Consider the following 27,719-nt stretch of genomic DNA (forward strand, 5'->3'; position numbering starts at 1 on the left):
CTGTGTAACAGTTTTATTAGATTTTCCTTGATTGTGATTCGGGTCACACAGATAATCTCTTTCTTCTTGAAAAAGAAAAACACAAAACACAAGATTAAAGCTCTTTGGATCAGAAGACAAAACAAACAAAAGAAAACTCAGACCAAAATCAGATACCTGGATTGGACAGCACTGTAAAAACCTGAAACTGCATGTATCAGATACGACAGCTGGGGAGAGCGAGGCACAACCTGACGTGGGGTAAAATCCAACATGAATAATTAAGATAGTAGGCTAATCACTCCGGACACCACTTTACGAAGTTTTTATTTTTTTATATGCTGGCTGTAATCGATCACTGCTTACGAGTGTTTAACAGTCACCCAGACTGAAGTCCAGCCTCCACACTGGGGGGTTAGTTTTAGGCCTTTCAATGAAAACAATAAGTCAAATCTACAGTAATCCCACTCAGATGCTTTTAAAAAAGCAAAAAAGTGGCGGGTCGGGCCCTGCTCTCCCCGGCACACACAGATCAGTTGCGCTGACCGTAGCAATTCAAAGCAAGGAAAGGAAAAAAAAACAGCTGAATTTCTCACTAAAACAGAACAGAGGGAATGCTGACTACTGTTTTTGTGAGCTTTTAGGAGATGTTGTTTGGAGATAATAGTTCTGTATTTGGAGTTAGTCAGTATTTCTCTGTACAGTATTTGCTGTACTGGGTTCTGGGGTGGTGCTGTACTAGGTTCTGGGGTGATGATGTAGTGGGTTCCGGGGGGGGTGCTGTACTAGGTTCCGGGGGGGGGGTGCTGTACTGGGTTCTGGGGTGCTATACTGGGTTCTGGGGTGCTGTACTGGGTTCTGGAAGGTCTGAAAGCAACTTTAGAGAAATAAACAGTGGTTTTGTTTGTACTGGCAGAGGTCTTGAGGGGTCTTGTTTGTACTTAAAGGGGTCTTTATTGTACTGGGAGGGATGTTGGTTGTACTAGAAAAAGTTTATGGTTTTGGTTGCACTGGGAGGGGTTCTGGTTGTCCTGGGATTGGGTTCTGGTTGTACTTAGAGGAGATTAGGTTGTACTGGGAGAAGTTCCGGTTGTACCAGGACAGGTTCTGGTTGTACTAGAGGTTGTTCCGGTTGTATCGGGAGATGTTCTGGTTGTACTGGCAAGGGTCTTGGTTGTACTGGGAGGGGTTCTGGTTGTACTGGGAGGAATCTTGGTTGTACTAGGAGGGGTTCTGGTTGTACTGGGAGGGGGTCTGACGGGTCTTAGTTATACTGGGAGGGATTTTGGTTGTACTGGGAGGGGTTCTGGTTTTACTGGGAGGGGTTCTGGTTGTACTGGGAGGGGTTCTGAGGGGTATTGGTTATACTGGGAGGGAACTTGGTTGTACTGGGATCTTGGTTGACGTGGCTAAGATGTTTCTCAGACCTCCACCTCCTGAAGTGGTTTGAGAGATGGGATTAGTATCTGGTGTAAATGAGTCTCGGCTGTGTTTACACTTGCAGTTTAATGTGGCTCTGCCAGATCCAGATATAATCCTGATTCCCAGTACACATGACGTGACCAGGCTTAAACAGAGTCTACTGGTCAGCAGCAATCCTGTACAACTGAACCTTCATTTGCTCTTTATTCTGCATTTCATTTGTCCATAATTATGGTTATTCCCTTTTCCAGGTTTTCCTGGAGCCCTAATCACACCTGCCTGATTCACAGAGTTGGATATTCCTGTAGGCTTTTATTTCTATATCGAAATATTTCTACATTTTGAGTTGGTTCCAACCTCCCAATTAGAGCCCAGTTTCCTAAAAGCATCTCAGCACAAAGGTGGCTCTTAAATGGTCGAGCGAGCATCACACTGAACGCTTGTTCTCCACTAGTTACAATAATCTTAACAGTAAACACTTCTCACTATTCAAGAGAACAGCACCGTTTTCTTTCACCATACCACCAGTCCTGTATAATGCTACTGACCACCAGGCACTTAGAATCCACAGTGGTAACTTTGCGAAGTGGCTAGAACTACTTTTTAGTGGACGAAATTGCCACGATTACCAGATTTTGTAACGCTTGCTGTACAGTATGGTCAACAGCTATCAGGAAGTCATTTAAATGCCTGTAAGATACATCAGAGTAAGACTGCAAACCAATGGAGCATTTCAGAAAAATGTCTTGGGATTATCTAGACGTTAATAAACAACTGGCTTCACTGTAAAATACACAATATGAACAAAAGTATTGGAACACCTCATTCTAAACTGGGAGTCTGAACTGGCAATTGGCCCAACTCATGCAAACTAGCCTTCACCCAAAAGTATTGGGACACCTGCTCATTTGTTGTTTATTCTGAAATCAAGGGTATTAAAAGAGCTGGTCCTGCTTCTGTTGGAGTAACTGTCTCTACTGTCCAGAGAAGAAGACTTTCTACTAGATTTTGGAGGAGCATTGCTGTGAGGATTTGATTGCATTCAGCAATAAGAGTGTTAGGCAGGTCGAAATGTTGGTTGGACCCATCTACTATCCATCATTCCAGAGAAGACAGTTCTTCCACTGCTCCACAGCTCAATGCTGGGGGGCTGTATACCCCTCTAGCCGACACCTGGCATTAAGTTCATGTTTACCTGCTCCAGAGAGTCCTATTCTATTGGCAGTACTTCTTCTCTACAGGGACTAGACAAGCTGCTTGTGTGCATTTGCACATCTGTGTCAGCAATGGGTGCAACTTAAAGTAGCTGAATGCATTCATTAGAAGAGGTGTCCACAAACATTTGGACATATAGTGTATACCTGAAGCTATTCCACACCGCTGAGCAGTAGTGGAAGTGAACGCACACTGAACGTCAGAAGCTCAGCTCCAGTCCAGTCACAGAGGAGGAGGGCCAGTGCAGTGCTTGGGAAGGTCCTCATTCAGTCACCATAACAAAGGGAAGTCCAGTTTGCTGAAGCCAGGATCTTTCCTCAGCTCCCAGTAAGTGCCGTTGCTGATCCACGAGTCGTCTTCTGACCGCCTGTTAAAAAAAATAAAGCCTTAGAAGTCACCTGGAACCCACGACTACACACAGCTCCACAGGTCTGCACGGCTTACACACCTGAAGAAGCGAGGTGTGTGTGTCAGGTTGTTCTCCTGCAGGATTCTCCTCCTCTCTCGCTGCAGAGCCTCGATCCTCTCCTTCTGTTCTTCTGCTGCTGCGATGTTCCCCTCCTCCAGTAACCTGAGGGAGAGAGAGGCAGACAGGACGTTTACTGCGTGTTACATAAACATCACAGCACTGAATGAAGTGCTGCTGCTGTAGTAAGCAGTGCTAGATACACCTGGATACACTGATCGTCCAGAATATTAGCACCACAGACAGGTCAAGTGAAGAACACTGCTGATCTGGGTCCAGTGTCTCCTGTCTGTCGAGGGGTGGATCTACATATTAGGCAGTGAGTGAACAGTCAGTTCTTGAAGATGATGAAGGTGATGAAGCAGGAAAAATGGACAAGCGTAAGAATCTGAGACACTTTGACCAGAACCAGACTGTGATGTTCTAGATAATGACTGGGTCAGAACATCTCCAGAACATCAGCAGGCAGGTCTTGTGGGGTGTTCTCTCCCGGTATGCAGTGGTCAGTACCTACCAAAAGTGCTCCAAGGAAAGACAACCGGTGAACCAGAGACAGGGTTAATGATGCCCTAGGGCTCATTGATGCTCATGGAGGCTCCGCCCACCTCACAACTTACAGGACTTAAAGGATCTGCTGACGTTAGTCTTGGTGCCAGAGACCACAGCAGGACACCTTCAGAGGTCTTGTGGAGTCCATGCCTCAACCGGTCAGAGCTGTTGTTGGGACCTACTAAATTTTAGGCAGGTGGTGCTAATGTCATGGAGTTTCTGTGTAAGTGTGTGTGTGTGTGTGTGTGTGTGTGTGTGTGTACCTCTGGTCGGGTCTGAAGCGTGTATCTGTTCGGGGCAAGAATGGCTTGATGCTCTCATCCAACTCGTTCAACTCTATGGCAAACTGAGTGAATCCATAAAACTGCTCATAGTCCTCAGGCATGGCACCTACACACAGTCAGCAATATTATACAACAACAGAAACAACAATAATAATAATGATAATAACAGTAATAATAATAATATATTAGAGGATAGCAGTGTTTAAAATCTGACACTTCTGTCTATCGTGATATCTTTGTACCACATTGCCCAACATCCAGTTAAAACACAAGCAGATATTGAGTCTGACATATAATAATATTTTATAAAGATTTCATAAAGACAGATTACAAGATTACAAAAGTATCCACAGTAAAGATGAGTTTCAAGTCATTTAACAAACAAATAAAACAGATATACCCACTTTTGATTTATTTATAATAATTAGTATGTTTTATTTCATTAATTATTATTATTATTATTATTATTATTATTATTATATATGTTTACACACACACACACACACATATATATATATATATATATATATATATCTTTCCCCCAGAATGTCTCCAGAATATTGACACTAGGTCATTCTAAAGTGACTGACCGAGCTGTAAAATTCTGGGAATAAAAGTTTAACAAGGAAAAAGGAAACTTCACCAAACTAAAATATAATGAAACAATTGTAAATAATTTAGTATACTACAGTTTGTGTTGTGTAAAAACTGTGTGTTGTAATAATGTGAAATTTTTATAATAAAACAAAACACACAGTAAACCAAACCAACACAAGTAGATCATGTTAGAGAATTAAACCTTTTGTGTGTTTTTTTTTTTTTTTTCACAATGATATTAACATATTGCAATATTCATAAATAAAACAATCTGTGACCCAAACTTAGTGCTGTAATTAAACACCAACACTTCCATTAAACATCACTCACTTGCTCTCCAGACACAGAGGGCTGAGGGCGGCTCTCCCAGGTACAAAGCCTCGTTCCATTTACCAAAGAGTGAGTGAACCACACGGCCGTCTGCGTCTGTAACCACTGCCTCCACCTTGTTAGCCTTTGGGCCTTTACAACTTGCCTAAGCAAAAACACAGAAATACAGAAGAATAAATGAATACTAATAATAATATAACAAATTAATTACAAAAAACACAAAAATATGATTAACGGAAAATAAATTAAACACTGAGAAATTATTAAAAGAATTTACCACATTGCCTGTTTTCATTTGTGTTCAGTTCCACAGTGCTCCACCAGAGGGAGCTATACAGTCTGGGAAATACTAGGAATCATCTTTAGGTACTGTAGTGCTGGCACTGGCTACCTTACCAACCTAACTACAACAGGTCCAGCATAAATCCACATCATACACACCCACAAATACCACACTGATCAGCCATAACATTAAATCCACTTATATAATAAATGTCTAGTACTGAGTAGGTCCCACAACGGAACCGGATTCCCCCACTACCCATAGCATTTATCTTCTAATTTTCTTGTATTTATTGTTTTCTCGTTTTGTTCCATGTTGCACCTGTTCTTGAACAGCTCTGACTGTTTAAGGCATGGACTCCACAAGACCAGGTCTGAAGGGGTCCTGCTGTGGTCTCTGGCATCAAGACTAACATTAGCAGCCCTGTACATTGTTAGGTGGGACTTCCCTAAGCATCAATTCCTTGGAGCTTTCTTGGAGCACTTTTGGTAGGTCAGTACTGACCACTGCATACCGGGAGAGAACACCCCACAAGACCCAGCCTGCTGATGTTCTGGAGATGTTCTGACCCAGTCATTGTCTAGAACATTACAGTTTGGTTCTTGGTCTTGTCAAAGTGTCTCAGATTCTTACGTTTGCCTATTTCTAGATCTCCATCACCTTCAAGAACTGACTGTTCACTTGCTGCCTAATAGGTTCACTGCATTTGTCAGTGGTGCTAATGTTATGGAAGATCTGATCTGTATTAGAGAGTGTAGCTTACCCAGCTCCAATACATCTAATCAGTCCTTTATTACAGTGAATCAAGTGAGCTGCTGGTGGACCCACCAATTCATACAGTGGTGAGGGCATCAAGGAGACGCTAAACCAAACTGAGGTTCTTCCAACCCCGTCAGCAGATATTAATAATGGTCTTTAAATAAAACGAGGTGTTATTATGGAGCAGATCAATGTTTTTATGATCAAAAATGTTGGGTTTTAATCTGTTTGAACTGATTCGTCTTCAGATCAAGGACCAGAGGGTTCATTTGTACCTTAAAGAAGGTGACCTTGCAAAGGCCGGCGGCGTTTTCTGCAGCAGCTGTGTTTTTGATCGCCATCTCGCCGTAGTGTTCAATCCAGCGCTGACCACTTAGGATGTTATGGATACAGGAGGTGACCCTATTCAACTCATAATGATCTCCAAACCTGAGACAGAGAGTGAGAGAAAGAGAATTTCAATAGAAGTCAGTGTAAAATGATTGAATTCCCAGTCTTTAGCCGCGTTTACATTAGTCAAGTCACATTTATTGTATAGACCTTTTTACAACAGTTGTCGTCACAAAGCAGCTTTATATAATTAGTAATTAGTAAAAGAATAAAAAATGTAAGAAAAAATAATGTAAGAAGACGTGAAGGATCAAAGACCTCCAGTGAGCCCCAACTGTGACAGTGCAGGAGAACCTCCCTCAGAGCTGGAGGAAGAAACATTGGGAGGAACCAAGACTCACAAGGGGGACCGACCCGTCCTCCTCTGATCAGAACTATTTATTAATTACTGATAAAAATGACCAAACCATCTATACTGTTGAACTGCTCTGATCATAATTATAATATAATAATCATGGTGTAGAAGAACTTAATATAGTCATGGTAGTGATGGTCAGAGTAATGATGGGTTATAGTGGTAATATTAATAGTGGCAGACAGTTAAGAGTCCATTTAGGTTTGAACATGGTCATTAGACAGGTAGCAGTGGTTGAAGGGTGTGCCCCTGGTCTGGTATGGGTGGTGGGGGGTGGGTAATACGTCCGGTGGAGCGGAATACGTCCCTCAGTGGGAGCGGAATACGTCCCTGTAAACACCTCAGTCAGAACAGCTAGTCCGATTGAGGCCATCCCGAATACAATTGCTATCTGATACTAGTGTCCAGCTCATGGGTCTTGGGATGTTGCAGGACATGATCTGAGCAGCCTAAGGCCCAGCAGACGGGCTGAAGGTATTATTACAAACCAGTTTGTACTGAAGTCCCTGTAGTTACTGAGTAATTTTCTACTAAGGGGTTAATAATCCTTCTCTGACTCTCAAAGTGATGCTCGTTGCCATAGTAACATGTACACTAAACGCTACTCTACACATTTCACGATATTTTGGATCTAATTTCTTGTAGAGCTCATGCAAACAGAGATTTTTCAGATTGTTGAGTAGAGTGTATTTATAAACACCTCAGTCTGAATCTGATCTGATCTAATCTAGTCTGTTTCTGAAGGTGCAGGTCCATGATTGGCCACTAGGCTAGGCTCTGTAAAAGAGCCTGGGAGAAACCTTGCCGAGAGTGACGTTCAGGGCTCCTCCCCTTTCACAACCTGGAAGAACATCCTGCTCAGACCGAACTTCTACAGTCCACTCTGTTAGCTTACTAGTTTCGTGAATGAACCATTTTGGAGTATTTCTATTGGTCCATTTAGCAATACAAAGAGCAACTGTCAGATTCTAATTATGTGGATAAAAGAAGAGCACTGTTATAAAGGCAAAATGTTTAGGTTAGTTCTCCATCACCATGTTCATCATTAGAACATCTCCAAAGTTCTCCTCTCTCATGGAGTCTAGTATTATTTAGAGTTCTCCTCAGATCAACACCTGGTTTGATGGTAAATCAGGGCTTAATGATGGTAAATCAGGTGAGCTGCTGCTGCTGCTGCTGCTGCTGCTGCTGCTGATGGAGTTGAACACATCCTCCACGCTGTGCTGGCTGGACTGGGGGGCGTCCAGGAGAACCCTGGAGGAACCGAGCTCTGTTCTTCAGACTAGCTCACAGACAAGATCTCACTACTTTCTTTCTTCAGAATGAGAAGCTCTTGTTTCTCCTTTTTACTGGATTCATCTTCAGCTGCTTTATCTGTTCTGATGAGATCTGGAGCTTCTGCAGTAAAAACTGTCTTATTGATCAGGGATCCTTTAAATAATCTGATCAGACTAAAAGCTCTGCACGGTGCTGTATGTAAATATAGATCTCTGTGAGATTGTACGCTGGGTTGTAAACACTGCTACTCTGGAACAATTGCCACTTCCTTGTAAGGAAGGTTACCTTAACTGATAGTATTTTGTTAGAAAGGAATGGGAAAGGGGGCAGTGTTACCGTGGCAACACTATGTGGGTGGTTCCCATTGGCACGATCTCCATCGACTTCCCCCAAAATTTGTTCTTCCACCGCACATCTACAACAGAGACGTACACACTGTCCATCAGCACATGCATTAGAGATTACACAAGAGTGTGTGTGTGTGTGTGTGTGTGTGTGTGTGTTGCTTTACTCACCCTGCCACAAGGTGAAGTTCTTGGATTCACAGTGACATGCAGACACAGGAGGGTGGTGGCTGACCTGAAGCACACAGAAAATGAGTCTGTGTTTGTGAAAGCAGACAGAGTGAGAATGCATATGTGTGTGTGTGTGTGTGTGTGTGTGTGTGTGTGTGTGTGTGTGTGTGTGTGTGTTGTACCTGCTCTGAGATGAAGCGGAATCCCTTGTCTGGGCGATCACACTCGTACGTCTCCCCCAGGACAGGGTTAAAGGGCTTCATTCCTGCTCTGGTGAAGGAGCATGCATACGCAGACACTGCAAACGCTGCTACATATACCTACACACAGACAGACAGGCAGACACATAGACAGATAGACAGACAGACAGACAGACAGACTGTCAGAAGTCTTGATGGGGGAAAAAAGGTCGTCTGACAAACATATCACAAGAAACTGTAAGAGAATGAAGAGATATTAGAATAAATAAACAAATAAATAAAATAAAATTGTACATTAATAAATTAAATTGAATTGAATATTAGTCGCAATAAACACCAAAAAGGCAGACTGTATCTCCCCAGCATGAATGTGTTAGTCCGGTCGGTGTGCTCTGGCCTTAAATGGACAATGATTCCAAATGTTTATAGACTGCTTATCTGTGCCCATGTCTTGTATATATGTGTGTGTGTGTGTGTGTGTGTGTGTGTGTGTGTGTGTGTGTTTCCTCACCATTCGCATATCTGGATCTTGTGTCTGTGCAGCTGTGTCCAGAAGGTGGCAGTACTCCATCTCCTCACACAGTCTCTGCAGTGTGCCGATGGGCTCGTTCAGCTGGACGGGCATGGACACCTTAGAGAGGTCTTTACCGATGTTGGAGTAGAGAATACCCCACAGATTTACTCCCTCACTCACACACGCACTGGGCAAGCGAGCCCGCCGTGACACCACACTGACACTATTGCTGTCTGAAAGCATTCGTACACACACACACACACACACACAAAATAAACAAACAAACAAACAAACAAACAATAACACAGTGTACAGATAGACAGAAACCTTTTTGTCTATCTGTACACTGTGTTATTGTTTGTTTGTTTAAAACAATAACACAGTTTTGTTTTGATTAACAGACAGAAAGTCAGACACAAAAACAGACAGATAGACAGACAGACAGAGATAAACAGACAGTGTGTCAGACAGACAGACAGATAAAGATAAACATAAAGACAGGCAGAGACAGATAGACAGTATGTCATACAGACAGACAGAAAGTCATACAGACAGACATAGAGATAAACAGACAAAGAGTCAGACAGAAAGATAAGCAGATAGATAGACAGAAAGACAGACAGACAGACAGACAGACAGATAGACAGACTTACCAGTGTTTTCCTTTTCAGTCCCCGTCTCACTGGGGCAGAAGTCCACAGAAACATTGTCACTGACATCACTCACACAGGAGTCATTATCAGAGGCCTACAAACACCCACACACACACACACACACATTCATAGTAAATTAAGCAATAGAAATGTCTGAATTGACCTAATATCTTTATATTGAACACACACACACACACACACACACACACCCCAGAGCGTTGATCCAGTCTTTAACATGTAAAAGATTCTTTCTGAGTCCACATGCTGCTCTACCTTCAGATCAAGCTTCTGCAGCTCTCACACTGCCCAGAAATGCATGCGCACAGCTGTCCATGAGGGGGCGCTCAAGGTGTGATTAGTATTTACTACAGTGGAGAACTGCAGGGGGAGCCCAGGAGCAAAAAAAGACCAATTCTTAAATAAAACTGCTTTATATGATCCATGATCCTCACCTCGTTCTCAGAGGAGCTGGCAGACAGCAGGTACTCGTTCGCATCAAAGAACTCGGACAGAGACTCTGGGATCGACCCTCGACTCTCATTGGACACCTGTTGCAGCAGGGGGCAGTGCCCGTCCGTCACGTCCTGATCGGAGAGGATCACATTTAACACAGGAGGGAGATACAGTGGGAACTCCCATAATCCTCCGTCTCATAATACAGTGTTCCACAAACACAGACTCAGTCACGCACCTTTTCGTGGGAGCTCCTCAGTTCCCGAGTGTTTCGGACCCGGTCTCTCTCTGAGCACAGGGAAGTGTACGCCGACTTCAGGGTGGCATGGACTGGAGAGAGATGAGTAAAAATAAATAAATAAATAAATACATAAATAAATAGACACTGCATTAAAGTCACAGTTCGGCAACTTACACAACTCCCCCCTCACCCCATATAATACAACCGGTCAGCCAAGACATGTTTAGTGTCCACAGCCTTTTTAGTCATGCACTAAATGAGGCCAATGCAGCTAACAGGCAGTGGAAGTAGGGGTGGAGAATATGGTAAAAATAAGATCACCATGTTTACAATGTTAAAATTAGATATGCAACTAGAGTTCTGAGTCAATGTTGAATAAGTGAATTTCCCCAGAGCTATAAAGCTATAAAAACATGGACATCGTGCTCCTGTTCCCTTCCATTCTATACAAATGAATCCAAAACTGTCCGCCATGTTTTCGAACCTTCAACCTGCAAGTCTACCCAGTAGAGCCCAGCGGCAAGGCAGACCAGACTCGCCTACTCCTTTGGTAGGCCCGCCCCCTTCTCCCAGACCAAGCATGTCTCTGTAAATCTAATGAACGAAGACTGTGATGTCACAATTTTGGGGTTTCAGAATCGGGCCGTTTTCCAGCTCCCTTTTTTGGTTCTGCTGGATGTTGTTTTGAGGGAGGAACAGCAGGGTTTGAGGTTCATCGTCTCTCACTTCCATCTACTGAACTCTCACTATTCAACCATGACCAGATACACACAGTTGTACACTCTAGCAGCTTCAGGATCATGCTGATGCTCCACTGACTGGAACAGGGAAAACTAACAGGGCGTCTCCGTCATTCCCACTCCGGGCCGGAGCGCTGCTGCTGCTACTGCACTATGGAGCTTTGGTGGTGGAGCTGCAGGAGGAGAACCTCTCTCCAGAACTGCTGTGTAACGCTGCAGAACCCATAGAGTCATATTAGTGTAAAATAATGATAACTGGGGGCTTGCTAGTCAGCCCAGTAGCTCTAATTGTTATTGAGAAGCAGCAACGCTGTAGAATTCTGGTGGCTTGGCCAGGCCAATGCTTGACCGGGTCCAATGCTGCCATTTAGACTCCAGTGCAGAAACAGAGGCTCGAGTAGAAGTTTAGACAGACTTACTGTTACTGGCCAGTCTGCAGAATTCCTCCTGTAGCCGCGAGGCGTCGATGGGAGAGTCTGGGGTTTCCAGGTGGGTCTCAGCACTGTTGGGCTCCGAGTAGGTCAGGTTCGGGTTCGAAACATGGAGACGAGACGACTTGGAGCCAGAAGCCTGAGAGAGACAGACAGCAGGTACAGACCTTTCAGAATGACCGCTCGCTCCATCAACACGACAATGTCATGCAATTATACACTATATGTCCAAATGTTTGTGGACACCTCTTCTAACGAATGCATTCAGCTGCTTTACGTTGCACCCGCTGATGACACAGATGTGCAAATGTACACACACACACACACACACACACACACACACATATAGCTTGTCTAGTGGCTGTAGAGAAGTACTGCCAATAGAATAGGACTCTCTGGAGCAGATGAACATGAACCTATTGGCACCATGCTGCCTAATAATACCAGGCGTGGGCTAGAGGGGTATAAAGCCCCCCAGCATTGAGCTGTGTTCTCTGGAATGGTGGATGGTGGTGCTCCATCCAGTACTTTTGGGATGAGGTGGGGTGATGATCATCCAGCATCCAGCAAAAGCAGGATTGCTTTGATTGTTTTTTTATATCCTTGGTTTTAGAAGAGACAACGAATAAGCAGGTGTCCCAATACATTTGCCCATAGTGTATGTACATATACTTTCGCACCTCCAGCAATTTATACATTCAACCGACTTCACCGTAAACCCTGTAAACCCCCTCTGTGTGGATTTTACCATTTTGCCATTCTTGCTGTGATTTCTAGACTTCCACCTCCGGTGTCCTTTCTTCTCCTTCTTAGGACCTTCAGTCTACGACACAGAGCACAGCACTCAGACACTGCACTGCATCCTACTGTACTATTCACACACAGCTGAGGATCAAGCACAAAGAGAGAAAGACGGGGAGGGAATGAGGTTCAACAACCTGCAGTGTGTTTATAGCCGGGGCCGAGAAGGTGCGATGTAGGACCTCCATATTCTTTAGCAGAAGATTAAGCTCCAGCAGAGACGACTCACACTCGGACAGATCTACCAAAGACCACCAAACAGAGCTTAAGACCCCCAGAATCCCAGCAGTGCGTCCAAATGCTCATTACACACCGATTTACTGTGGTTCTATACTAACGAGCCTTGGAGAGCAACACAGTCCTTTACGTTCCTGCTGGACTAGCTTCACTCGGAGAGGAGCAGCTGTGTAGGTGATTACTGATGAGATCTGTGATTTTAATTTTAATCAAATCCAAGGGATACAGTCACTCACACCACAACTATAAAGTAAAATATAAAGATGTCAGATATGTTATTATTAACTTATATACACTGCTCAAAAAAATAAAGGGAACACTTAAACAACACAATATAAATCAAACTTCTGTGAAATCAAACTGTCCGCTTAGGAAGCAACACTGATTGACAATCAATTTCACATGCTGTTGTGCAAATGGAATAGACAACAGGTGGAAATTAACCAGACACACTCAGTAAAGGAGTGGTTCTGCAGGTGGGGACCACAGACCACTTCTCAGTACCTATGCTTTCTGGCTGAATGTTGGTGGTGCTTTCACACTCGTGGTGGCATGAGACGGACTCTACAACCCACACAAGTGGCTCAGGTAGTGCAGCTCATCCAGGATGGCACATCAATGCGAGCTGTGGCAAGAAGGTTTGCTGTGTCTATCAGCGTCCAGAGGCTGGAGCCTCATTTTGACTTGTTTTAAAGACATTACATCAAAGTTGGATCAGCCTGTGGTGTGTTTTTTTTTGTGTGTGACAAATCCAGGCCTCCACTGGTTAATAAATTTGATTTCCATTGATGATTTTTGTGTGATTTTGTTGTCAGCACATTGAACTTTGTACAGAACAATGAGAATATTGTATGAGAATATTTCATTCATTCAGATCTAGGATGTGTTATTTGAGTGTTCCCTTTATTTTTCTGAGCAGTGTATATACAGTATATATTTATATTATGTGAGGGGGGGCAGATATCAAAGCATTTCACTGCCAGTTGTAGCGTGAATGACTGTATAGGTCACAAAAATATATTCAAACATATGTGTAATATAAGTGTATACATAAACACACACATTATATAACTAAAATATGCAACAAAATAGCAATAACACACTACATTTGCACACTATAGGCAACAAAAGCACAAAATGTGTGAAAGTGAATGGCAGTCCTAGCTGCTCTACTGGTGGAATCAGTGAAAATAACTGAGGCCTGAACGAATCTCTGACTCTGGAGCTTGTTTAGTAACAGCAGTCCTTACACCATAACACAGCAACCAGCAGGTCACCGGTCAGCCAAGTTAACGTCCCAGTGATCTGTGGTCATTCAGGGAAATGAAATACATTGATATAGAGGTGAAAAGGCAGTTCCCACCTCTACAGCACCTTCTCATATCTTCAGAGCTCTGTAGATAACTGTTCCTCAACAGGACAGACGGCTGCTTAGAGACCGCGGCTCGCTAGAGAGTGAGGGAGAGCAAGGGGGGGGTGAGGTAGAGATGGAGGAAGGAGCTTCACTGTTCACTCAAGAAGAACCTCAGCTAGTTTAAATCCTCTAATCTTAGACTCTACTAAACACAAGTCAGTAAGGAGACCATAATACTCTACTCTTCACCCAAGTCCTCTCAGAAGAGGAGGGTCTTCAGTCTGGGTTTGAGGACAGCGAGCGTTGGACTCTGCTGTTCGGACACTGTACTTGATGGTGATGGTCAAAAGCCAATCTGCACTGAGAGTCCTTCCAGCTTCAAGTACGGCTCGGCTCGACCCGCCATCCTTTAAGATCCACGGAAGACGAGCGTCCAGACTTTTTACTTTCCTGCACCGAAGTGGTGGACGAACTTCCCCTGGGTGTCTGAACAGCTGAGTCCAACACTCACTGTCCTCAAACCCAGACTGAAGACCCTCCTCTTCTGAGAGGACTTGGGTGAAGAGTAGAGTATTATGGTCTCCTTACTGACTTGTGTTTAGTAGAGTCTCAGATTAGAGAAGCTTTGAATTTTAGTCTATTTAAACTAGCTGAGGTTCTTTTTGGGTAAATAGCAAAGCACTTCTGTAAGTCGCTCTGGAGAAGAGCGTCTGCTAAATGCTGTAAATATTAATGTAAATGTAGTGGTGACACGTGATGGTGAGACAAGGGTCACACAAAGGTCTGTTTTTGGATTCCTTGACTTGACTCATATCTCCAAAACAGCAGCTTAACAGGAGCGGGACAATTATTTTGGAGCATTTCTACTGGTCAGCTGAAATTCCGATACAATACAAAGAACAATCAGCCAGCTTCACATTATGGAGAAAAATGGAATTTGACAAAAATGGAGATACAGGCTTGTCTGGAAGATATACAATAATGGTAGAATAACCCTGTATCTCAATTTTTCCCCATAATGTAAATCTTGCAGTTATTCTTTATACTGTATTAGAATTTCATTATGAACGGACCAATAGAAATGCTCCAGAATAACTGTCCTGCTCTGGTTAAGCTGCTGTTTTGAAGATACGAGTCAAGTCAAAGAATCCATAAACAGACAATGTGACCTTTGTCCTCATCATTACATGTCGCTACTAGTACAGTAGTAACAGCAGTCCTAATGTAAATGGGTCCTAAAAGGTCAGTATTCAGCCAATGAGCACAGATGATCAAATAGTACTGGTGTGATTGGCTGTTGAGGTAAATACCCTGCGAACGGAGGTGGAGTCTGAGTGTAGTTGGCGTTCCTGAGGGTCCATCACGATCTCATTCTGCCGGAACAGACGATGGTTCCTCAGCTGCGAGACCCAATCCTCAAACAGCTCCCGCGACTTCACCTAATGACACAAACATGCTTTCTCAGTTAGGGAGTTCTGTGTGTGTGTAGGTGTGTGTGTGTGTGTGTATCTACCTTTAGGTGGTAAATGCTGTCCTCTGTGTCCAGATCGATGCACATGGACTTCTTCTTGATGGACATGACAGAAAGGCCGACATCAATACGGCCACGCAGCTTCCCCTTCTTCAGCTGAGAACACACACACACACACACATACAGTATAATTACCTCCTTAAACGGCAGTGGTCTGAATGTAGCTTCAGTTTTTAATATATGAAGCATAACAGGATATTTTAGGTAGCAAGTGAACAGTCAACTCTATCAGTGGTAGCTCCCAGAAGTGCTCCAAGGAAGGACAACCGGTTAACCGGAGACAGGGTCATGGGGGCCTAAGGGCTCACTGATGCTTATGGAGGTCCCGTCCACCTCACAACTTAAAGGACTTAAAGGATCTGCTGCTAACGTTAGTCTTGGTGTTCCAGGTATCACAGCAGGACACCTTCAGCGGTCTTATGGATTCCATGCCTCGACAGGTCAGATCTGAAGTGGCAGCACTAGGAGGACCTACTCAATATTAAGTGGTAGTACTAATGTATTAATGTTATGACCAATAGATGGCCTGCAATCATTTGTTTTTACATTGACGTCCATTTTTTGTTGTTTACATGAAAATCTCCCTGGACAAAAATAAGGTAGTATTTCTGTGATCACTGGTACTTTCTGCTCCTGGGCTCCCCCTACATTTGAGGAGTGTACTTCACTTTTACCCCACTGCAGTAAATACAAATCAGCGCCCCCTCTTGCACAGCTGTAGACATGCATTTCTGGACAGTCGGAGAGCTGCAGAAGCTTGATCTGAAGGTGGAGCAGCATGTGAGCTGAGGTGGTAGAGTAATACTACAGGATTTTACACTAATATGACTCTATGGGTTCTGCAGCGTTACACAGCAGTTCTGGAGAGAGGTTCTCCTCCTGCAGCTCCACCATCAAACCTCCATAGTGCAGTAGCAGCAGCGCTCCGGCCCGGAGTGGGAATGACGGAGACGTCGTTCTCTCTGTTCCAGACAGTGGAGCATCAGTGTGTTGGTTTATATGTGTACTCACATCAGCCAGCGTTTTGCCGTACATTAGGATGCCCTTCTCCAGAAGGAAGTACCTCTGCCAGAGATGAAACACAGAGCGAGGGTCAGTCAGAGAGGACAGTCTGGCTTCTAACCAAAAGTAAATGCTCGCTCCATCCTACTTTTAGTAAGATCACTGTTATACTGGATTTGGAATTAGAGAAAAAAGGGGGATATCGTACGACACAGGAACCAAGGCTGGTTTAATACTTGCATTATAACCTACAGAATGCTGATGATTTCTCATTGGCTGTTCAAGGACTCTAATAATAGCTTCATTTATAATCATACATTTATTTATCTAGCACTTTTTACAACTGGGGTTGTTACAAAGCAGCTTTACAATAAGCGGACAAGAGATTAACAAACCATTAAACATAAACTGGACCATAAAGACCCCTGGTGAGCAAGCTCAAAAATGCCCAGTGGAAAGGAGACCCTCCCTCAGAGCTGGAGTAAGAAACCTTGGGAGGAACCAAGACTCACAAGGGGGACCCGACCCGTCCTCCTCTGATCAGAACTATTTATTAATTATTGATAAAAGTTACCAAACCACCACATAAGACTGTTCTACTGCTCAGGTGTGCAGTATAATCTTAATATACTGTAATTAACATAATGATAGTAGAGGTGGTAAGAATAACGAGAGTAACGATGAGTTATGGTGGTAATAATAATAATAATAATAATAATAATAGTGGCAGATACATAAAATAATACCAACTCTATACAATACTACTACTGATAATAATAACAATATATTAATAATAATATAATTTTGGCAAATTCTAAAACAACATTGTATTAAGCAATTCTCAACATATGGTAGTAAAAGAATAAAACAGCAATATAATTAGAAAATAACCAAAAAGACTAACAATTTATATTAATCCAATGAAAATACTAAAATTATAATCCCGAAATAATATGACATAATATAGCAGGAAATGAAAACACTATGAAATAAAGAAAATATTAAAAATAGATAGGAATAAACAAAACAGCTAATTCATTTTTAACAACTAATTTCAATAAATAAAATCTCATATCTAAACAAATATGTTTTCAGTTGCTTTTAAAGCTGGTAAAGGTAAACAGTGGTGAGCTGTTCCTGAGCTTTCTGGGCTTTTCTGAGATTTCCCTGCTCCAACAGATCTACTAACCCTGTAATCAACAGGTGAGCTGAGTCAGGTGAGCTGAATCAGGTGAGCTGAATCAGGTGAGCTTCAGGAAAAGCACCAAACTGCGCAGGAATCCAGCCCTCCAGGACCAGAATTGCTCACCCCGGCTCTAGATTCACTAGACTTGTTCTAGCCCACTGCAGCTACTTAAGAGCTCAGCCTTTTAGGGGCCCACCTTGTGCCAGCCTTTCATTGGCCATTTCCTCTTCTTGAGCAGGAAGCCCTCCTGCTTGCCTGGTTTCGGCATGTCGCCCTTCGCTTCCCTCAAGCTGTCAACCAGCTCCCAGCCATCCTGCGGAACGAGAAACAGAGAGCTGTCAGACAATAACAGCCACTATCCACTTTATTAGGAACACCTATGTTAGGAGCATAAACGGACAAAAGTATTGGGACACTTGCCCATTTATTTCTTGTTTCTTCTAAAATCAAGGGAGAGTCTGTCCTGCTTTTGTTGGAGTAACTGTCTCTGCTGTCCAGGAAAGGCTTTCTACTAGATTTTGGGGGAGTATTGCTGTGAGGATTTGATTGTACTCAGCAATAAGAGCATTAGTGAGGTCAGGATTTTGGAGGCTCACCACCTCATTGCACCCCAAAAGTACTGGATGGAGCTCCAACAGCATCATTCCAGAGAACACAGGTCTTCCACTGTTCCACAGCTCCTCAATGCTGGGGGGCTTTATAGACCCCTGTAGCCCACGCCTGGCATTATTAGGCAGCATAGAGCCAATATGGTCATGATGTTGATCTGCTCCAGAGAGTCCTATTCTATAGGCAGCTGCATATGTGTGTGCATTTGCACATCTGTGTCAGCAATGGGTGCAACTTAAGGTAGCTGAATGCATTCATTAGGAGGAGTGTCCTCAAATATTCAGACATGATTATATATAAACAGCACTGATACACTGCTAGAACTGCCCAGACCTGCTGGGAACAGAGCTCTGTTACCTGTTTGCCATCCTGAGTTGAGGAATCGCTGTCTTCGCTGAGGGGAAGAGACACGGAGCTGGGTGATGTAGGCAGGGTAGAAGTGGGTGATGTCACCTCCGACACGGATGATGTACTTTGCTCTTCAGAGTTCATCCTGCAAACCTCGTCACTGCAGACACCGCAACGGAAAAGGCTCTACACTACCATGAAGACTGCAGGCCCTAGACAGAGGAGAAGAAAGAAAGAAATGAAAGAGAAAGGAGGAGGAGAGTGTGAACGTGAAGGACACCTGCTCGCTGTTGCAGTCCACATTTCACACTTTACTTTCGATCCCACGAGAAAGTACAGAAAGCTCCTGGTTTCAATGACAGCATTGTTTTGATATGAGCGTGCACCAGCAGGAACCACCTGATAGTCCAGAAGACGAAGAAGAAGAATGGTGAAATGACTGTACTGTGTACTGTGACACCGTAAAACCATGAGATCATACCACTCATGCCACTGCAACCCCAGTACTTACAGTTTCAATAAGACAAAGAAGCCTTTTCAGTTCTAGACAGATACTATATTTATATACATTTATATAATATATATTTTATAAGCATTGCGAGTGTAAATATTACAAGTGCAAGCATTACAAGTACACAGTGTAAGTATTGCGAGTGTAAGCATTGCGAGTACACAGTGTAAGCATTGCAAATGGAAGCATTGCGAGTGGAAGCATTGCGAGTACACAGTGTAAGCATTGCGAGTGGAAGCATTGCGAGTGGAAGCATTGCGAGTGGAAGCATTGTGAGTGGAAGCATTGCGAGTGGAAGCATTGCGAGTGGAAGCATTGCGAGTACACAGTGTAAGCATTGCGAGTGTAAGCATTGCGAGTACACAGTGTAAGCATTGCGAGTACACAGTGTAAGCATTGCGAGTGTAAGCATTGCGAGTACACAGTGTAAGCATTGCGAGTGGAAGCATTGCGAGTACACAGTGTAAGCATTGCGAGTGTAAGCATTGCGAGTACACAGTGTAAGCATTGCGAGTACACAGTGTAAGCATTGCGAGTGTAAGCATTGCGAGTACACAGTGTAAGCATTGCGAGTGTAAGTATTGCGAGTACACAGTGGAAGCATTGCGAGTGGAAGCATTGCGAGTGTAAGTATTGCGAGTACACAGTGGAAGCATTGCGAGTGGAAGCATTGCGAGTGGAAGCATTGCGAGTACACAGTGGAAGCATTGCGAGTGGAAGCATTGCGAGTACACAGTGTAAGTATTGCGAGTGTAAGTATTGCGAGTACACAGTGTAAGCATTGCGAGTGGAAGCATTGCGAGTGGAAGCATTGCGAGTGGAATCATTGCGAGTGGAATCATTGCGAGTGGAATCATTGCGAGTGGAAGCATTGCGAGTACACAGTGGAAGCATTGCGAGTGGAAGCATTGCGAATGCAAGGTTAGCAAGTGGAAGAATTGTGAGTGTAAGCATTGCGAGTGCAACTTTGCGAGTACACAGTGTAAGCATTGCGAGTGCAACTTTGTGAGTGCAAGCATTACGAGTACACAGTGTAAGCACTGTGAGTGCAAGCATTGGGAGTCGAAGCATTGCGAATGCAAGGTTAGCAAGTGGAAGAATTGCGAGTGCAAGTATTGAGAGTGTAAGGTTAGCAAGTGGAATAATTAGAATTGTAAACATTGCGAGTGGAAGCATTGCGAGTTGGGTTGGCTCAAAAATATGGACCATCTGTGGATTCCCGAAGACTGGTTTGACAACCACTGTTCTACAGAATCACTCTACAGAGTTTCAATAAACAAGCTGATGGTGGAAATCCCACCGTCCTCTCTTACCGTCTCTAACCTCATCCTGTCTCTGCCTACAACTACAGCATTCTACAACCTGCAGAGCATATTAAATATTAAAATATATATAATAATAATAATAAAATAATAATACATATGATCCTTCTGTAATGTTTATTTCACAACAGGCACAGCACACACGGACGAAAGCGGTTTCTGATTGTCTTGTGATGGAATAGAAGCTACAGATGTGTGTGTATGGGTTAAATAAACAATGTGAAAGAAGACAGCAGCAGCAAAACTCTGGTTAAGCCTTAGGCAGTTAACCCCTGGTCCACAGATTCAGACCCCTGACTCTGGTCTACAAAGCCAAGACTGGACCAGCCAGCCCCTCCGTACTTGATGGCGATGGTCAAAAGCTGATCTGCACCAAGAGCCCTTCTAGCTTCAAGTACGGCTCGGCTCGACCCGCCATCCTTTAAGATCCACGGAAGACGAGCGTCCAGACTTTTTACTGTCCTGCACCGAAGTGGTGGAATGAACTTCCCCTGGGTGTCCGAACAGCAGAGTCCAACACTCGCTGTCCTCAAACCCAGACTGAAGACCCTCCTCTTCTGAGAGGACTCAGTGTGCAGAGTGTGGAGTGTGTGGAGGACTGGGTCTCCAGACTGACTTCTGTGTTTAGTAGAGTCTCAAATTAGAGGATCTTCTGGATTCTAGTCTGTATAAACTAGAGCATCTGCAGAGCATCTGCTAAATGCCTTTAATGTAAATGTAAACCATAGCAACAACCAGGGATACCATAGACAAGTTTATAAACAGTTGAAAATGTCCCTGTGATCTGCTTTCTAGACTTCAGCCTCCAAAGCTTCCAGGAATTCTCTTCAGAAACTCTAGGAACATTTCCAGATATTGCCAAAAATTGTAAAGGTCTCAGTGTTGGCACAGACCAGGCTTTGTCCCCTGCTGTGGTTTCTTCTCCCAGAGGTATTAGAGAAGGGGGAAAGAGTGGGGACGGGTTTACAGCCTGGAGACGGACTGCAGATATTTTTGGCTTTTCTGGAAGACCTGGCTTCTCTCCCATCCAAACAAACAGTCAGGAAGAAGTGAATCAAACTAACTCTCGGGACGGTACGATGTGAACCACAGTGCAAACTGCAGAAAGCGACTGAGCTCCGTCCAGACAGAGCGACGGCAAACAGCCGGAGGCAAAGTAAATGAAAAAGAAAAAAGATGGAGTCATAAAGAGAACCTGTCCATACAACGTCTATGACAGACCCCGAACAGAGCCCTCAGCACTGGGTCTTGGTGAGCAGCTTAATGTAGATATAGGAGACGGCCAAGGCAGACGACCTTTCACCGGTCTAGAGCTGTGAAATTACACTACATAAAACCCAGTTCGTAGTAAGTTTACCTTCCTTTCTTTCTCAGCCTCAGAAATGGACACGGCTTCACAGCTCTAGAGTGGAGCGACTGTCTAACTGCGCCCTGCTTCTCAGGAGAGTCAGGAGATCATAATAATGTTATGGCCGATCGGTGTATAGCTGACATCTAATCCCTTACCCCCTACACACATGGGTGTGGTGCAGAATTCAGGTCTTCGAGTTGCTGTCGGCACACTTCTCATACTTTACTGAAACCCTCTCGCGTCCTCAGGACAGGTGAGAAAGAGGCGGATGTGGGTAAAAGGCCTGAACCGAGGTAAAGGTGAGCACATGTATGCATGGTTGAACATTAGGCGAGGCAGGTGAGGTGTGGCCTGAACTGTTATGCAACACATTACACAGTCTGAACACACATAGACACATCTCGTACACTTATCATACACACACACACCCTGTGTAAGTAAGTACAGGCACAAGACTGGGTCTGCATAATTGTAGTCAATCATTAACAGCATCAGTGTGACTGCTTTAGTGCTTCATGGCTTAACAGGATATTTTACTGCAGCATTAAAGAGAACACTACAGTATCCAGCTTCAGCTGGTTGGAATTTGGCTATGGGTCATTTAAGGTCAAATAGTTATGGACAAAAGTATTGGGACACAACTCATAGTCGTAGTCCCATTTCAACAGCTGTATAAATCCAGCCTCTAGTCCTGCAGTCTGTCTTTCTTCCACACATCAGTGAAAGAACGGGAGGTTCTGAAGAGCTCACTGAACTCCAGCGTGGTTCTGTATGTAATAGGAGACACCGCTGCACCACCAACAACAAGTCAGCTGGTGAAATCTCCTCCCTCCTAGATCTTCCTCCATCAGCTGTGAGTGGTGTTATTATTGAACAGTGGAAGAGTTTAGGAGGAACAGCTCACAGAGAGCAGCTCAGCCACCGAGTGTCTGTCAGACCACCTAAAGTTACAGAGCGGGGTCAGGGCCAAGTGCTGAGCTCAGAGCAGAGTGCAGAAAAGTATCCAACTTTTTATCCAATCAGAACAGTGGGATCTAAAGACAGCGGACAACACAGCCCTCTAGTGGTCGGGGTTTAAACACAACACTAAATGAAGCAATGTTTGACATCAATCCTGCATCTTTACCTTTAAACTATTCATTAATAATCAATAATCAATGTTTCTTTCCGCACCATCAGACCCCTGCAGCTGATCCAGAACACAGCGGCACGGGTCGGGTCGTCCTCAACGTTTCTAAGTTCAGTCATGTTCAGCTCCTCCTCTGCTGTGTTCTCTCTTCACTGGCTTCCTGTAGCTGCTGCCCAGGTCATCAGATTCAGACCCCTGACTCTGGTCTACAAAGCCAAGACTGGACCAGCCAGCCCCTCCGTACTTGATGGCGATGGTCAAAAGCCGATCTGCACCAAGAGCCCTTCCAGCTTCAAGTACGGCTCGGCTCGACCCGCCATCCTTTAAGATCCACGGAAGACGAGCGTCCAGACTTTTTACTGTCCTGCACCAAAGTGGTGGAACGAACTTCCCCTGGGTGTCCGAACAGCAGAGTCCAACGCTCGCTTTCCTCAAACCCAGACTGAAGACCCTCCTCTTCTGAGAGGACTTGGGTGAAGAGTAGAGTATTATGGTCTGTATATTGACTTGTGTTTAGTAGAGTCTAAGATTAGAAGATCTGAATTTTAGTCTATTTAAACTAGCTGAGGTTCTTCTTCAGTAAACAGTGAAGCTTTTTAGTAAATCACTCTTACTCTTAACTCTTAATCTTACTCTTATATTTTCTTTCATCCCTAATAGTAACTGTAACAGTGATTAAATTATATAATTAAGTGCTGGAAGTGTGCGTAACTGACTGTAATGAACTGCAGACTAATAAAGGAATGCTGACATTAATACCATGCATACTGTATGTACTCCAGACAGCCAATCAGCATCTTAGACTTTGAAACAAGTTTTACAAACAAATTTATTGACTCTGACTGACTACTTATGTACTGAAATTCATTACTGAGTGACATACAATCGTCAACACCCAGCAGGACTGACGTAACTTTTAGGTGGTACCAGAAAGGTATTGAATTTCGATACCTGGCCCCAGGTATCAGCCTAAAATTACCATACTGCCGCACCTCCCTACACTAAAAGACTGCACTTATATATGAAATGAAATATGCTGTGTCAGACATGTCATGTCCAGTCCTGAAGGGCCAATGTCCATGAACTTAGGTGATGTCCCCGCTCAGGCATGCCTGATTCACCCCAGCACGTGTCCTGGGCGTGTTCAGCAGGGAAATCACCAAACCTACTCTACAAGTAATGAGAGAGCAAGTCACGTTCCAGGGAAGATCTTAGCTCAGGGTCTGTCTTATTATAGAAAGGAGAAGTATTAGTAGACAATGGAAATGGAATTTTCTATATAGTTTATGTGGAAACTACATAAACTATATAGGATATATAGTTTTATATATATATGGAATAACTATAATGCAATTTTCTATATAGTTTATGTGGAAACATACAGAATTCGCTGTAAAACATAGCAAGAATGTCCCAAGACTGGAAGTGTTTCGACAGTGGAGAGCTGAGGCCTTGCTGGGATTTAAGCTGACGACCTCCCCACACTTGATGAGCAGCAGTTAGACCGTAGGGCCGGTCTAGAGCTGTGAAATTCCCCTCCATTAAAACCCAGTTCTGAGTAAATTTACCTTCCCTTCTTTCTCAGACTCAGAAATGTACACGGCTTCACAGCTCTGGAGTGGAGCGACTGTCTAACTGCGTCCTGCTTCTCAGGAGACTCTGGAGATCATTAGTTCATCCCATTAACACCACAACCCTCCATGATCAGGACTCTCTGATAATAGGAAGGCCTCGACCCATGTGATAGGGGGGCGCTCTAACCTGCAGATGATAAGTGAGCATAAACTGAAAATGAGAGAGGGGGCGGAGCCATAGACTGAACATCTTACACAGTATTGAATCAGTTTCAGCTGCAGATCGTTAGTGATGTTTACTGATGTTTTTGAGGATCAGCTCAGTATGGATTGTTGATCAGACTGAGGTGCAGATGTTTAAAATGTGAGTTAGGAGAACTTCAGACTGCACTAACTCTCTGGAATCAGGCCAAACAAGCCAACACTTCAAACCAATCTCTGCTCTTCACTATTTCTTGACAGCGTGCCATATGACATCATACCATGAAGCACTCCAGACGTGTCCACACCAGCTGAGCTCGCCAGGTCTGCCAGACTTCATACCAGCTTCACTTCAACAACATGCAGCACATTCCTCCATTCCACTCAAACTGAAGAGCAGCAACAGGCTCATACAAACATGATCCTACACCCGTGAAAGCGTCTGTGGCCTTGACAAGATGCCTTGGAGCCATTGACTTCTTTTCACCCCCTTTTTCCCCCATCAGGGCTATGAGTCAGCCCTTGGTCATAGTGTCCACAATGCGCGAGGCGAGAGAGGAAGTTTGCAGCCAGTGTTTGGGTGCTAAGGAAAATCTTAGCACAGGTCCTGCCTAATTATAGAAGCCAGAGGCCTTCATTCACTCAAGTGGCTCCAGAACCAGTCTGGGAAACGGCAAAGTCAACCACAATGAACCACTCTGAAGTTGGAACACAGCCCACAGAACATGAACCTACTGCAGTTTAATCCGTTTTATTGCTATTGCCACAACCAAAGGCCACAGGGCTGGCCATCAGGGACACTGTGACATGTGATCTGACATATGCCCTTAATAACAGTTCCAATCATTCCTACAACTGCAATATTCGAGGCAATGTACAGCACTTTCCTAAGCTTGTGTAGAAATATATACTGTGCTGCTACAAGAAAAACGGCCTGGCCAGCCAAGCTGCTCAAGCTGGTTGATGTTTTAGCTGGTCTACCAGCATGATCAACCTGGTCAAATTAGTTAACCAGCATTAACAAGCTCATCAATCAACATGATCGAGCTGGGTAACCAGCAAGACCACACTGGTCAACCAGTACGACTATTGTGACCATGCTGGTGGACCCGCATAAGCAAGCTTGTTGACCAGCTTTACCAAACTAGTCAACCAGTATAACTATCGTGATCTTGACCAAGTTGGATGGCCGGGATAACCAGTTTTAACAAAGTGGTCAACCAGATTTGCTAGGCTGTACCAAACTAGTCATTCAATATGACACCATGACCACACTGGTCGACCAGTATAACAAGCTGGTTGGGCAGCATTACCAAACTAGTACACCAGTATAACTATCAGGACCTTGACCAAGCTGGATGACCAGGATAACCAGTTTGACAAAAGTGGTCAACCAGCTTTACCTAACTGTCTCAAACTAGTCAACCAGTATGACCATCATGACCAAGCTGGTTGACCACCTTTACCAAACTTGTCAATTAGTATCATCATTGTGACTATGCTGGTCAATCAGCATGGCCAAACTGGCCAACAAATGTTATTATCATGACCTTGACCAAGTGGTCAACCAGCTTTATTAAACTGTACCAAACTATTCTATGGCTATTATGACCATGCTGGTCAACTAGTATGACCAAGCTTGTTGACCAGCTTTACCAAACTAGTCAACCAGTATAACTATCATGACCATGTTGGCCAAGTAGCATGACCAAGCTGCTTTGCCAACATTACCAATCAGCATGGCCAAACTGGTCATCAAATATGACCATCATGACCTTGACCAAGCTGGATGACCAGGATAACCAGTTTGAAAACAGTGGACAACCAACTTTACTAAACTGTACCAACCTAGTCTATAGCTATCATGACCAAGCTGATTGGCCAGCTTTACCAAACCTGTCCATCATGGTCAATGGTCATACGACCATTGTGACCAACCAGCATGGCCAAACTGGTCAACAAATATGACCATCATGACCTTGACCAAGCTGGATGACCAGTTTGACCAAAGTGGTCAACCAGCTTTACTAAACTGTACCAACCTAGTCTATGGCTATCATGACCATATTGGTCAACTAGCATGACCAAGCTGGCTGACCAGCTGGTCAATCAATACGACCATTGTGACCATGCTGGTCAACCAGCATGACCAGACTGGTCAACAAATATGACCATCATGACCTTAACCAAGCAGGACACCCAGTTTGACCAAAGTGTTCAACCAGCTTACCCTAAACTAAACTCCACACAGTATGACCATGGCTGGCCAGCACGATCCAATTGATTTATCAGCATGACCAATCAGACTGACCAGCTTTTCTCATGATCATCATAGGTCTTGTTGATATAGCAACTAATCCATAACACTCAAGTGGAAAGAAAAATAACCTTGATGGTCAGGAGCTAAGCTGGTCAACCAGTTTAACCAGCTGGCCTACCAGTATAGGGAATGTTTTCGCCTGGATGACCAGCTTTCCAACGTCCTTGACCATCAACGACCCCATCAGACCATCTGGTTGAAATCTGCTGAAACTAAAACTGCAGTAAACAACTTCAACGTGTCCTGATGTTCTCCTGATGTTCTCCAGATGTTCTCCGCGCCTTTACCTGAAGTCTCCAACACCTCACAGCCAGGCTGTCCAGACAAAGCGAGTACAGGCTGGAGTGAAGGAGGGGGGCTCGCTGCTGTCCTACCTGGCTGCCTGATTTCCGTGCTGTCTGCCTCTCGAGTCTTCGTGGCACTTTTTCCTCCTTCAGTGACTTTCGCTCTGCTTTTCGGTCGACCTGCAGAACTCACTCTTCTCGGAACCAAGTCCAGACATGTAGAAGCGCAGCTGGTTCTGGACTCTCACCTGCGATCACATAACAAGCCCCACAGCTGAAGTTCACCAGAAGCTTCGTCTACCGGA

The 27,719-nt window shown here is 44.1% G+C and overlaps 1 protein-coding gene across 1 annotated transcript; it reads right to left on the reverse strand.

The window, feature by feature from the left end:
* Positions 1-27,719, reverse strand: osbpl3a (oxysterol binding protein-like 3a). The gene is made up of 22 exons (XM_072676482.1): positions 27,505-27,719; positions 18,732-18,934; positions 17,962-18,078; positions 16,589-16,642; positions 15,560-15,673; positions 15,357-15,485; positions 14,056-14,140; positions 12,593-12,696; positions 12,403-12,477; positions 11,643-11,793; positions 10,481-10,572; positions 10,242-10,373; positions 9,790-9,883; positions 9,134-9,369; positions 8,605-8,742; positions 8,423-8,486; positions 8,244-8,322; positions 6,160-6,313; positions 4,843-4,987; positions 3,895-4,021; positions 3,065-3,187; positions 1-2,983 (listed from the first exon to the last, which is right to left on the reverse strand). Exons 2-22 carry the CDS (start codon positions 18,864-18,866, stop codon positions 2,887-2,889), a joined length of 2,445 nt encoding a protein of 814 aa, XP_072532583.1. The 5' UTR covers positions 18,867-18,934; positions 27,505-27,719; the 3' UTR covers positions 1-2,886.

Source organism: Salminus brasiliensis, chromosome 3 (genome assembly GCF_030463535.1).
Source record: "Salminus brasiliensis chromosome 3, fSalBra1.hap2, whole genome shotgun sequence".
NCBI classification, from domain to species: domain Eukaryota; kingdom Metazoa; phylum Chordata; class Actinopteri; order Characiformes; family Bryconidae; genus Salminus; species Salminus brasiliensis.

Coding starts and splice junctions, on each gene's coding strand:
- osbpl3a (XM_072676482.1), bottom strand. CDS start 18,866: ATGAACTCTGAAGAGCAAAGTACATCATCCGTGTCGGAGGTGACATCA. Junction 16,643..17,961: donor CAATGAAAGGCTGGCACAAG/GTGGGCCCCTAA, acceptor CATCTCTGGCAG/AGGTACTTCCTTCTGGAGAA. Junction 9,884..10,241: donor CCAGCTCCTCTGAGAACGAG/GTGAGGATCATG, acceptor GGGTGTTTGTAG/GCCTCTGATAATGACTCCTG.